Source organism: Exophiala bonariae (genome assembly GCF_035927105.1).
Source record: "Exophiala bonariae strain CCFEE 5792 chromosome Unknown scaffold_4, whole genome shotgun sequence".
NCBI lineage: Eukaryota > Fungi > Ascomycota > Eurotiomycetes > Chaetothyriales > Herpotrichiellaceae > Exophiala > Exophiala bonariae.
Genome location: NW_027042479.1, coordinates 947,716 through 960,893, shown reverse-complemented (window position 1 = coordinate 960,893; position 13,178 = coordinate 947,716). Strand labels below are relative to the sequence as shown.

Sequence of the window (13,178 nt, the reverse complement as noted above, 5' to 3'; positions counted from 1 at the left end):
TTTGGTTGAAGCATTCATGGCCCGAGGCTTTGTTGGTAATAAGCAGTGGGCTAACCGATTGAGGACATTCATAAGTCGTGTAGGCAGAAACATTTACTTCTAACATAGGTATGAACTTTATCAGGCTGGGTTGGTTCAACTAATACTCATGGCGAATGAAATCATTGCCGCACCGACCGCTATGTCTTGAGGGTATCGGGATTGGTCCCGAGCGTCGAATAGTAAAAGCTCCTAAACTGGCTGTGACCAGTCTCGTCTGCTACCCCTCGACGAGAAAGTGTCGTGTCGATAGCGCCATTTCGCGCGGCTGATTGCTCTAGCTGCCCAAGGTTGTAGAGCGCCAAATTCACAAACAGTGACGACGGTTGGATTCCTGCTTGTAAGCCGGCGTGAGCTCCTTCAAACTTCAGCCGAGCGACATGCACATGTCCCAGTTGAGCGTACAAGACCCCTTCGTTGATTGATACTACGTGTTCGACTTGCCGCACATGTTGTTGATATCCTGCTTGGGACTGCATGCGAACTTGTTCGTAGAGTTCCTGCGCTTGCCCAGGCTTACCTTGCTCACTCAGGATATTGGCCAAATTCATGCGCGCGAACATGGTGAAAAGGCCTTCTGGTCCGGGTACACGGTCGGATATGCCCAGAGCCCGTCTGAACATATCTTCTGCGTGTTTTAGATCCCCCTCGTTGCGATACACAACACCAAGTGTTAGAGTGGTCCCAAAGACCGTGTGATCTTCAAGCCCTCGGATCCCCGCGAGTTCTAACACGCGGAGATACATCGCTTTTGCCTCGTCCAGCTTCCCTTGGAAATACTTTATGCCGGCCAGACGACGCCAGAGATCAGCGATTCGGAAAGGGAAATCGGTGGGCAACTTCTCATATCCCTCGAGCACTTCTTTCGTCATCATCTCGGCCTGATCCAGCTGTTTGGTCGTGCTATATAGCGAGGCCAGAAGATCCATGACTGCGATGGTCCATGGGTCTTCAGGTCCTGCCTTCATCTCCAGCTTGTCCAGTATAGATCTCAGTATTCTCTGCGCCTTGTGGACGCTACCTTCGCTGGGTGCTTCAGTCGCCGTCAATCGAACAAACACAAGCATAATGCGAATGGTGGATGGATGGGTCGCGCCAAATAATGTCTCGGCTTCGGCGGCAAGCAATTGATAGATGTTCCTTGCGGCGTCAATGTCTTCTCGGCAAATAATCATCGCTGCGCGTTCCATGGGATCAATTCGCTCCCTAAATGCAATCGTTTCGCTCCGGACCCCATCGAAACGACTGTGAGCTAGTCGCCTGAGATGGCCTTTGAAAGGCGCCACGAGCTGCAAATCCGACTGCTTCTCCATGATCGCAAGTTCCTCCAGCAGCGGCAAGTGGCTAGTAACACAATCAAATGCTAGCCAATAGAGTTCTGGGTCGATCGGCCTGTTCAGGCCATCAAGAGTCCAATCATGCACACAGGGATGCAGCCTGTATGAACTTGCCTGCTGATTTGTGTCGACCAAACAGTAGCGGATCAGGACTCGAATCGCCTCCTCAAAAGCAAACTTTTCCCTCATTATATCGTTGAACCACACTGGTCGACCTTCCCCACACATGCCATGGAAGAGTTCGTATCGTACATCATGGTTATCTAGATATGCTAACAGTCGAAGTAAATTAGCGGCATTTAGATTCTGCTGCTGAACGATCTTGAAAGACATGTCCCATGTAGTGAAGAGTGTGCGCAAAGGATAGTCAGCTAACTCCTCCATTGACTCTATAACTTTCCACTTTGCTTCGTATTGTTGGAGAAATTCGCCACAGGTGACGGTAGACTGGCATAGATACGCTCCAGCCGTAGCTAGGGCCAGTGGATGGCCGTCTAAGCGCGCAGCAAGTCTCCGAGCTTCCGGATCTACTTGTTTGATTAGCCTTGGTGGCCGATGCAGATTTGGGTAATGTCTCATACCAGATTGGATATCTTCGCGGCCCGATCGAGTAGCTAAAACCCGAAGACTGTCGTCAATTGAATCGAGATGTCGTAAACGTATCCTCGCCCCGTTGACTCGATCTGGCTGTCGAGTTGTGACAATCATAGACCCATGCGCACGAAAAGGATAATATGAGCGAATTTGATACATGTCTTGTTCGTCATAGTTGTCGAATATCAGCAGCCACCGCTGGTTGTCATGGTTAGAGAGCCAGGCAGACACCCGGATGAGAATATGCTCATCGTCTAGTTGGCTGAGCGCTTCTGATGGTAATATGCAATTAGCTAAGTCGCGTATACTGGCCTTGAGGGTGACCTCCGAAGTAGCATTGAGCCAGAATATGGATGTATAGTAAGACTCATAACGCTTAGCATAGGCGATAGCTAGTTGGGTCTTTCCAATACCTCCCGTACCGCCAAGGACGAGGACATTCCTTTTAGAGCCGAGCGTAGCTGAAAAGGGTTGCAAAGTAGACACGATTTCCTGTATCTCGTTCTGTCGGCCAATGAAGAGGTCCTCCTTTAGGTCAGGTGCATCAAAGAGGTTGAGACCGTAGTGGTATTCTATCATCCATGAGTACTTCAATACACTTCTAATCCGTATGACTAGACATTGTAGAAAGTGCGAAGTGAGGGTGCTTTGTTGAGGAAGATGGTTCTATACTGTGTAAGGAGAATATCTGTGAGACTTACTTATGGCCTCAGAGGCTTGTTGAATAGCCTTTACCTCTACTGGTCGGACGACGGAGAGTAGTTCTTTGGTAAATGCTGCTGCGACAAGTGCCGCATATTCTTGCCACATATCATTCTTTTCCGCATCTGCATAATCGGCTATCCCTCGTACGACAATGCAAGGAAAATCGTTCATCAATCCAGCTGCCTCCATTTCGACACATTTCGCACCAAGTTCTCGACCTAGACGATCTCGGTCGATAGAGTTCTTTACTAACTCGTTTCCCGAAGCAATGATTCCATAATGAACCACCGGACCGGAATTCTCACGGGCCTTTCGAATAACGATCCCGTTATAGCATTGAGCGCATGAGGGCTCTCTTTCGTGGTTAATGTTTGAACAGGATAGAAGATCTCGTTCTTGGCCGGGATGGATATAACCAACCTTTGCCAGTTGAGGGTGTTGTTTGAGAATAGCAGATATAGTCTTCGAGATCTGATTTCCCTCTATCAGGTGTCGTGACTGAAGGTTACTGAGGGCCGTTAGGAGAGTTTTCGGGGGCGATTGCAGGAAACCTTTCCTCTCGAAGACTCCGTGGCCGAGATTTTTTCGGAGGTCATACTGCACAACGCCACCATGGATCCCGTCAGGTTGACTTACCACCACATCACCGAGCCGAATATCGCCCCGTTGAGTGCTATGGGGAATTCCTCCACCAATTCCGACCAGAAAGCCAAAACGAATCCCCTTGAAGGTCCGCAACATGTTCAGCGCTACACCTGCTGCTGACACTGTGCCGTACACACCGGCAGGTAGACAAGCAATTACCGTGTTGTGGCCATGGATCCGTCCCAGCACATAGCTGTTGTCGTCATTTTGTTCTTGTCGCGGAATCGATTCGTGTTCCTCATCCAACATCGCCCGGGCCGCGGTCAGCTCCTTTGGGAGGGCGCACACCCAGCCCACTTGATACTCTTCGATCGGCAAGGCGAGACATGGTTGGTGGAGAATGGATGTAGTGGTCAGTTGGCGGCTCAAAGATGAGGCTGAGGTTGAAGTTCGCAGTCCATGTCTGACATTGTCTCTGGAGAAACCACAAACGATGGAATTCACAAGACACTGAGCAACTGGTGATTTGGAAGTGGTTTGCAAAGGGAGATGCAAGATCATGTTGCATCAGGCTGACACTATTCTTCGATCATGCGCAAGCTAGTGAACGTTAAGCACCTCTCAGAGGTGCATAGCGGCGACGGAGCAAGGTCATGGTAGTAGTGGTGATGGTAGTGACGCGCCTCGAGGATTCCATGCAACACGTTTCATGAAGCCTTGAATGCAATACTATCGTCATCCAAAGATCCCGTTCAAATCAGCTTGGGAGGACGAGGGGTGTTGTGACTGGGAGCTGGCGTTGCCTTGGCGTGCTCGGCCAAATATAGGCGAGAAAAGTAGATAAGATCAGCCTGGCCACCGTATCAACCAGTAGTCGGATAGATGGAGCCAATGATTCGAGTATTGTGATATTACAATAGGTGAGCTTCTCAACGAAGGCACAGTACCCAAGATACATTGAACAGGTAAGCTAATACATGGTTAATATACACTTCTTTCCATAAATTCATCAGATAGTGAGAATTCTCAACGCGTAACGTGCCGATCATCAGGCGTTATGCTCCTGACCGGTCTGAACACCGCGCGCCAGTGATCCTCCGGCCGGACTCGCGACCAGTCCACGGCGAGCAAATACTCAGCCTCGGCTTCAACGATCGGAGACAAGACGTTTTTCAACTCGTCTGAATCCGGGTCGATCGACAAACCTCGCCTCTTTCTGTCTTCTATATACTCCGTCAAGGTATGCAGGCCATAGTTGAGACTCCACATGAAGACCTCGCGGGGCGAAAGTTTGGCGAACCCGCCTTCTCGCTGGATGAGGATGGTGTCGCAGAGGATATGGGAGCAGTGTCTCCTTAAACGAGGGAGAGCGTAGATTCTGTGCCATAGCATCCCTAGTAATGAGACCGGCGTGAGGAATGGGTTCAGGTGCAAACGGTGGGCGTAAATAAACTCCTGTCGCCAATTCCATCTCAGATCACTTTGTAGAGTATATGTGTTATCAGGTGGGGATGGAGTTGGTTCGGAGAGACGGTCGAGAGCTCTCTGCACGGCTGGTTGGATCTTCGCAGGCCTCAAGAAATCCTGCTGTTCTTGTTGTGGAATTCGACACGGAAACGGCACCACCGCGGATCCCGTAGCTAGAATTACAAGTGGAGTGAATTCGCCGCAGATGGCGAAAATTAAGGAGAAGGGGACGAGTTTGAACAAGTCATGCCGTGTGCGGAGGACCAATTGATATTCCCGTCTTGTCAGTGGAGGTTTTGAGTCACTGCCTGATCCGCCTCCCCTAAGGCGCTGTTCCTGTTCATCCCCACCGTTTGCCATCAACCGAGCGTGGGTTGTGCCATACTTGATCAAATCCTCAAAGTCACTTGTCCCCAGTCTGGTCCGAATTGCTTTCATCTCATTGTAGTTGCGCCATATGTTTTTAAGACCAGTCTTGTAAAACTGCAGGTATGCTTTCCCAACTCTGAAGAGGCGTTTTGCTCTATCAGTCAACGGAATCTTGCCGTCATCGTAGTCGTTTCCGTTGAGAGGTGGAGGAGTACTGAGAGGTGCTGGTTGCGTGCTTGACAGATCACGATCTATGTTGCGTTGGACGTTCGCTGGGAGGCGACTGAGAGAAATTGGAGGCTGTCTCGAAGTTGGGTCATAGTACAAAGTCACAGGATTGGGAGTTGTCTTGTCAAGGAGAGCAGTCAGCCGAGCAGGAGGACTGGTCTTGGTCCATTGGTATCGACGCTGAGTAGGAATCAGAGGCAGGCATCGTGACACCGAAGGTTCCCAAACTGCTGAGTTGTGAACTGAGCGTGAGCAGCAATTATGTGCGCTCAGAAGTTGCACTCTCATCGGAATCTTTGCAAGGCTGGTGCTTGTGATTGTGTCTGTACGAAGGAAGGAGATCCATGGTGTAGCGATGTACTTTTAAAATGAAAAAAATTATGGAGAAACGCGATGTCAAAGCGCGTCATAAATATTTGCTTAGGAACCCGGCCCGTCCACTTCATTAGAAATTCTTTAAACTTTTGGAGTATCATCAAATTTGATTCCATTGTACTGTCCCCCGGCCTGGAGATGCTTGCGACACCGACTTAGATTTGATATAGCCCAAAGTCTTCACCCAGATCACTGTGTCAGAGCTGTGATGGCTGAGAACAATGCCACGATCGTTTGCGTTGAGTGTAAAGAGCGTGGTGGTGACCTCAACATCCGGAACAGACGTCTGTGCGTCGAGTGTTTTAGTCGGTATGTTAACTCGAAGGCTCTGAAACGCATGGAGTCCTACCGGTTTAAAACACTTGAGGGAGATCAAAAGCGTCGGCTTCTCGTACCTCTGTCTGGAGGTGTCTCCTCCTTGGTGCTGCTTCAAGTTCTAGACACCCAGCTCCAGCGACAGATTGCAAACAGGAACAAGACTGCCTACGAATTGATCATTGCTCATGTCGTACTTCCAGGCCAATCTGCGTCTGCTTTCAAGGACCAACATCTTACTCAACTGGCTCAAAGATTCCCGAGTCATAAATTCCTCCCCAGCTTTGCACTCGCTACAGCGTTGAGCTTCGATGAGGCTATTGGAGAGGACCTGAAGACTGTTGGGTGTGAGCGCCATGACCAAGAGTCAGACCCCGACTTCTTCCATCGCATCATATCAGGTGCTACGTCGGTCACCACTCGTACTGACTTGCAGTCCATCCTGCTTCAACGCTTGCTCGTGGCAATAGCAAAAGCCCATGAATGCGAGAGCATCATCTGGGGTCATTCAGACAGTCGCCTGGCTGCACTAACACTAGCTGATGTTGCAAAGGGAAGAGGTGGGTCAGTTCCATCGACAATTGCTGATGGCCTGTCACCTTTTGGGGTCAACTTCAATCATCCCCTTCGTGATCTTTACAAGACCGAGCTTGAGATTTATGCTACCACACTACCAGAACCGCTCATGGAGGCTATGGCAGCTTCAGACGATGCCCTTCTGCCTCCTACGAGCCTTCGAAACACCGCAATTGATACTTTATTGACGGACTATATCAATACGCAAGGTTTGAAGTACCCCAGTATCATGGCCAACGTGGTCCGCACAGGTGGTAAACTCGAAATCCGACAAACCCATAGCCTCTGTCGGCTTTGCGTACAGCCTATCCTGAACAGTGGCAACCCATCGCCATCAGTGTCAACCCTATGTTATGGCTGTTTGCGAATCAAACAAGACATCAAACCTTGACCAAAGGGACAGAGGACTGAAGAATCTTTCGCCGACAAACACATGACGCCATTGGTCAAAATTGAACGCGAGGAGTAGTGTCAAACAAGAATAGTTCATTCTGACTCGCTAACTTGGTTTCATGGGGACTCGCATTCTAACAATTTATGATCACCCAACACGCTGAAAAACGACCATCAAATTCGTCCCTTAGCGAGTTCTGGCTGGCCTTGGGGGTGCAACCGCTCCGGCAGCTTCGACGTCATAATCTCTGTCGTCTCGGTGACCTCGGTCACGGCGTGATCGTCTAGATTCATGTCGAGAAGCGTACTGAGGAGGTGGACCATTCTGCTGGACCAATCTTTCCTCATTTTGATAGTCGAACTCGTCGGGAAGACTGGGATCGGCGAGATTGGCTTGCGGGGTTCCCTTCAGTCGCTTTCTGCCACGTTCGCGCAGTTCCTCCTCCAGAAGAATGACATTTTTGGTGTTGCACTTGTATGCAGCATCGGCAATGTCACCAACAAATGGTATCAGACCTATAGCAAAGTCGACGGCCATGTTGAACTTCATCTTCATCTTGATACCAGAGGACAATTCGGGCTCGATTGAATTGCAGGTACGATAGACCATGAAGGCCAGCAGCAAATCAAAGAAGTCTCCGATGGCTGGAATTAAGCCGATGACTGCGCCCCACCCGAAGCGCGTTCCGAGGAAACTACCAAGGGACAAGTCGATGCGATATGCACGTCGCTTTGCCTTTGTGAGAACCTTTTCCTCCTCGGGAGTGAGGCCTGGTGGGAGCGCTCTCTTTCTCTTTTTGTTGGTCTTGTACATGCCTCCCAATCGAGTGGCCGGAATGCTCTCAAAGTAAGGATCCTGTGAAGAAGAGCAGTCAGCAATGGTCCTTGTAGCGGGACATGGAGAATTTAATCATACCTCTCTGCCTTGCTTGTTGGCAGAGGTCTCCTGGAAGATCTTCTTGGCCACAAGCTTTGCCGCAAAGGACGCCATGGTTGTGATTGATCAATCGAGGAAATTGGGAAGAATAGGATGATCAAAGTTGGGAGAAAGGAAGGTGTTTGGTAAGAGGGTACACGGTGGATAATATAGCTGGGAACAGAGGTGGGCTGAGCAAAGGAGGACAAAGGTGAATTAATCCGGGCTTGATGTCACCACCAATGACGGACTGTAAGATTCAAGTTGCAGTTGAACCCTTTTGCAAACAAAGCAACAAGTCAAGTGTTAGAGGCTCCTAGACTTGCACATCATCCATTGGAGCCAGAGCGCACGATTGTGGTGAAGGGATTGTCAGGCAAATCTTGTTTGACTCCTGGCGTCTGCGTCATTCTACATGAGTTTTTGAACTTTAACCGAGCGCTTGCTCAATCGTGACCAAATAATTGGGAGAGGCTAACGGTGGGCTGGTTCCAACGGGGATCCTTGTCCTGCTGATCGACTTGTTTGCTGTACACCGCCACATTGCAGCCACCATCACCTGCGGCACCAGCCACATACGATAAATCCGCTCAGGATTATCCGCACCCGAACCTCTTCCTCGCCTCACGCCTCGTCTCTTGTTCTTGCTGCTCAATTCAAGCGTGGATCTGGCTTGTCTCTTTTCGTCCTCTGGAACACCAGCGGCTTGCCCCACAAAATCACCATTACTCGTAAACCGTACCTGTTCCCCATCGACCAACGTCCAGGCGGGAGGCGGTGCACCTTTCAGACCTTCCCGATCTACAACAATCTTTCCCTTACCCGCACACGATCACAACGCCCGACAACAACCACCGCTTTGGAGATGCTAAGACGCCCTGACTCTGCTATTCGTCTCAGAGATGCAGTTGGAGGACTGTGAGAAGCAATCGCTCGTGACGTTGGTGGTACCATCACACTGACAGACAATGACCTCTAGGGCTCGATGACCTTTGTGTCCGTTTCATTATCAACCTCCCTCCAGAGGAGCTAGCCTCGGTCGAGAGAATATGCTTCCAGGTCGAGGAAGCACAATGGTTTTACGAAGACTTCATCCGTCCTCTTGATCCCACCTTACCTTCCTTGTCCTTGCGCACCTTCAGCTTGAGGATCTTCCAGCACTGTCCGCTCTTCTCACAATGGTCCGCTCAGCATCATACCACCGCCTTCGCCGAGTTCCTGGCTTACAAGTCCCGCGTCCCCGTGCGCGGGGCTATCATGCTCAACGAGAACATGGATGAAGTGGTGCTTGTCAAAGGCTGGAAGAAGAGCGCCAATTGGAGTTTCCCAAGAGGAAAGATCAACAAAGATGAAAACGATCTTGATTGCGCGGTGCGAGAGGTCTATGAAGAGACTGGCTTTGATATCCGTGCAGCCGGTCTTGTCAAAGACGAAAAGGATATGAAGTATATTGAGGTGACCATGCGCGAGCAACACATGAGACTATATGTCTTTCGGGGTGTACCCAAAAACACTTACTTTGAGCCAAAAACCCGCAAGGAGATTAGCAAGATTGAGTGGTATAAGCTCACAGATCTACCCACGCTCAAAAAGAGTCGGCAACACGATGGTAGTGGACCCGACGTGCCAACAATCAATGCCAACAAATTTTATATGGTAGCTCCGTTCTTGAACCCTCTCAAGAAATGGATTGCCCAGCAACGAAAGAAGGAGAATCGATACAGTTCGCATCTGAGCGCACCACCTATGGTGCTTGAAGAGCTCACTACCGAAGACGACCAGGATACTAACGGCTTTGGGGCAAGATTGACCGATACCGTGGTGCCGGTCGTTAGCGATCTACCTGAAGTCTCTGCACCGATCCCTATCGATCCGTCCGCGGATTTGAAGAGAATCCTCAGCATCGGGCAGCCATCCGGGGCGCTTCCATCAGCCGCCGCACAGCCTAGTCACATGCAACAGGTTGACACCGAGAAATCCAGTGCTTTACTGGCACTTCTTCGTGGCACCACGGCCGCTTCGAAACAGCCTGATCCGAGAACGCCATTCGAACAAGTCTTTTCCCAACCAGAACCACAAAGATCTTCACATATATCTCATGTCCGCCCAGCACTTGTGGAACAGCCAAAACCCCCTCCAACATTCCAAATCCCCCAACAGGGTGATGACTATCCACCAACGCAAGCAGCTTTGATACGCGACCGAGTACAAAGTCAACTACCACAGCCTCGGGCGCCATATCAACAAACCGGAGATCCTCAATTTGCGCGCCCGTCATTGAATCAAGCCCACAGTTCAATGGTGCCACCTGCTAGTGCATTACCGACACTCACCACCCATACCAAATCATTACTTGATGTATTCAAAAGTGCCAATAAACCTGCCGAACCTCCTCTTTCCAACTCATCCGCTGCACTTTTACATCAATTGCTGCCGGCAGCAGTCTTTCCTGCCCCTAAGAATCAAGCACAGAGTAGCATACCGCCACAGCAAAGTTCATATTATCAACAAAGACAGGAACAGGTTCCTTCCCCTCTATCCGCCACACCAAAGCAGGCTGGAATTTTCCCCTCGCCAGTGGCTGAGAGAAACGAAAACCAGGCAAGTCCAGCTACTGTAGTCCACAGGCCAGATTCCTTGCAACGAGCATCGCTCCTAGGTTTGTTCAGTCACCCATCTCAAGTCACCGCCAGTGGAGCTACCCCGTCGCAAATACAGTCTCAAACGTATAGTCTTCCAGCCGAGCTTGCAGCAACTGGTGCATTTGGAGCACAACGCAGTCCACAACCCACGACAGATGATCCTCTTCTAAATTTGCTAAAGCAAGGAAACCGGGATCAGGGACGTAAAGTGTCGAATCGGTCAATGCCACGAGAAGGAGAAACCGCAGCGACCATTAGTGGCCCTCTCAATCAGCCAGTTTTCGACGTGATATCTCGTACCGCGAAGCATGCTGGTAATGAGCTTGGACGCAGTCCACTTACCTCGAATCGTACCTTATTTGACCCCAAACAGCCGACTCCGATTAAGATTTTGACGAGACCAGAAGAGCCGAAAACAAACTCACCCCGATCACCTCGAGGACCCAAACCGACTGCTAAAAGGACACCAAAAGAAAGAGCGACTCCCAAAGCGCCGGTGAAGCCATTTCAACCCCAGATTCTGCGTCGACCGCAGACTCTTGAAACTACAGAACAGATCGGTGAGTCCAATGGGGGAACAGCCTATGTTGCCAGCAACCTCGAGTCTGTGCCATTGGCACAACCCACAGCCCTCGAAACATCAGAGGCATTGCCAGCACCTGAGCGTCCTCGAGCCGAAGCTCATAAACAAACACTGCTCTCTCTATTTGGTGGACCAGAGAAGACTCCCAAGACTTCAACAGCGCGAGCGGGCTTTGGAACGGTGTCACCATTATCGGCCAGTCAGGTTTTGAGTCCTAGTACAGAGGTTACTGTGTCTGGACTTGAACCTGTCTCTACACGAACATCCCGAGTTGGAAGCCTAACTTCTATTGGTAGCGGACCTGTTATTGGACGACCAGCGATTGAAAAACGACAAACGGCGGCAGAAAACAAAGCATTTCTCTTAGGATATCTAGGGCGTATTGCCAACCAGGAAAGCTAAGGTGCCAAAGCAGCTGAATTCCAAAGTCAGGAGGAGAGAACTCGGGTTGGGTCTTGGCATGTCATGGAGGCAGATTGGAAGTTCGCTGTACTTGAGGTATTTTTTGTTAGTCGGGGAGACCGAAAGTGAGCGGTGCTGCGACAGATGCAAGCGTTTGACTTTGTCGGACAGCGATACGGAAGAGTACTTGCATACGAGATGATTCGTATTTCGCGTTTAGCTTTGGTGGTGGGGCGTCGCCTGGGACATGGTGAATTTGTGCATGATTATACTTGTAGCACTGCATTGCTGGGGCTGTCGCGGGTGGTCTCGAACATGTGGATTTATCAACACCAGGAGATGAAGTACTTGACATGCTCTCGCAATGACTGCCCAGTTAAGGAAAGCCGACTTACGAGATGATAGGCATCAGAAAGAAAGGGTGGGCTTCCTCTCATGTCAGGTGCTTTTAGATTTCTACGCCCAGGAAATCATAAGCAACACTCAAGCTTTAGGTTCGAGGACTCTTATGAATGAAGCATGACCTCCATCTGCACACGAGGGCTCGTCCCGAGTCAGTTCTAAATTCTACAGTCTGGACTTTGATTATCAGCACTTAAAAGACGATCCGGCACCAGGGTTCCTTTTTGGGGGACCTCTGGTCGGATGCATTAGATTGTGTACCGAGTAGTAGGGTGCACAAGGACTCGGAACACTGTGCATCCACCATCCACAATCGCGCCACGTTGTGGGAATGGATGGATGGATGGAAGAACGAACGAACGAACGACTGGAGCAGCCTCAGAATCATGACCAAGGATCAGCATAGCAGGCCTGACGCGGGCGTTGGCCATGCCAGGTGACCGGCCCATTGCATCTCGAGCGGTGATGGACTGATGGTGCCCGAATTTATTTGTATTCGTATGTAAATACTCAAGCAGGGGACGAGGATGCAGATGGGCGTTCTTCATATTACTGTCCACCCTCTCACACTCGAGCCTTGACCCTACGGATGATCATGGCTCCCTCGAGCCTTTGCTTGGATGAAATGCCTCAGGTTTGATTTGAATCTCGCAACGCAAGCCTGAAGCGGCCAGCAGTTAGGACCTTTGGGGGCCATGGAGGTTGCGCCGCCGCGGAACAGGAACACCGCCATAGTAAGTCAACCCGAATTGGCAGAGGTGGTGGAGGAATTGGAATGTCCGAGGCTCAATTTTGTTCTTTTTTTTGCACGCAGTACTCGTACGGATACCCATCCCTACAAGGCCTTCATCGATTGTCACATACGAGTACGGAGTCTGCGGATACCCCTCCTTTGCCCGGTCCTGCCAGTGGTCCTCGTTCTTCGGTCATTATACCCGCTACCATTGGCACTACTACTCCTCCTACTCCCACTATCAATGCTCATGTCAGTGCCAGTGCGAGGGGCCTGCTCCATGGAGATGCAAACAATGCGACGAGTAATGGCAGCAACGACGCCAATCCGTCTCTAAACAGCAGTAAGTGACCTCGACACCCACCACCAACTTCCCACTTTCAAAAAGCGTCGTATTTTAAGCATCACTCAGCGACGACTCTCTGCTGACTGACGTCCTGTCTTTGGTCCCATTTGCCGCGCTGCAAAAACAAAGTTACACCCAAAAGCACATGTGCTGACTGTACCACTATCACCA

The 13,178-nt window shown here is 50.3% G+C and overlaps 5 protein-coding genes across 5 annotated transcripts; 2 read left to right on the top strand and 3 right to left on the bottom strand.

Annotated features, from left to right (window-relative positions):
• Positions 1 to 179: 179 nt before the first annotated feature.
• On the bottom strand, positions 180 to 3,821 carry LTR84_009914 (uncharacterized protein; the record flags this gene model as incomplete). The annotated part of the gene is made up of 3 exons (XM_064853452.1): positions 180 to 1,903; positions 1,958 to 2,542; positions 2,672 to 3,821. The coding sequence occupies 3 exons, from the start codon at positions 3,819 to 3,821 to the stop codon at positions 180 to 182; spliced, it is 3,459 nt and encodes a 1,152-aa protein (XP_064709851.1).
• A 465-nt stretch (positions 3,822 to 4,286) lies between these two features.
• On the bottom strand, positions 4,287 to 5,612 carry LTR84_009913 (uncharacterized protein; the record flags this gene model as incomplete). The annotated part of the gene is made up of 1 exon (XM_064853451.1): positions 4,287 to 5,612. One exon carries the CDS (start codon positions 5,610 to 5,612, stop codon positions 4,287 to 4,289), a length of 1,326 nt encoding a protein of 441 aa, XP_064709850.1.
• Positions 5,613 to 5,907: 295 nt separating this feature from the next.
• On the top strand, positions 5,908 to 6,981 carry LTR84_009912 (uncharacterized protein; the record flags this gene model as incomplete). Its single annotated transcript, XM_064853450.1, has 1 exon — positions 5,908 to 6,981. One exon carries the CDS (start codon positions 5,908 to 5,910, stop codon positions 6,979 to 6,981), a length of 1,074 nt encoding a protein of 357 aa, XP_064709849.1.
• Positions 6,982 to 7,170: 189 nt separating this feature from the next.
• Positions 7,171 to 7,974, bottom strand: LTR84_009911 (uncharacterized protein; the record flags this gene model as incomplete). The annotated part of the gene is made up of 2 exons (XM_064853449.1): positions 7,171 to 7,839; positions 7,900 to 7,974. The coding sequence occupies 2 exons, from the start codon at positions 7,972 to 7,974 to the stop codon at positions 7,171 to 7,173; spliced, it is 744 nt and encodes a 247-aa protein (XP_064709848.1).
• An 827-nt stretch (positions 7,975 to 8,801) lies between these two features.
• Positions 8,802 to 11,526, top strand: LTR84_009910 (uncharacterized protein; the record flags this gene model as incomplete). The annotated part of the gene is made up of 2 exons (XM_064853448.1): positions 8,802 to 8,817; positions 8,879 to 11,526. 2 exons carry the CDS (start codon positions 8,802 to 8,804, stop codon positions 11,524 to 11,526), a joined length of 2,664 nt encoding a protein of 887 aa, XP_064709847.1.
• Positions 11,527 to 13,178: the final 1,652 nt, after the last annotated feature.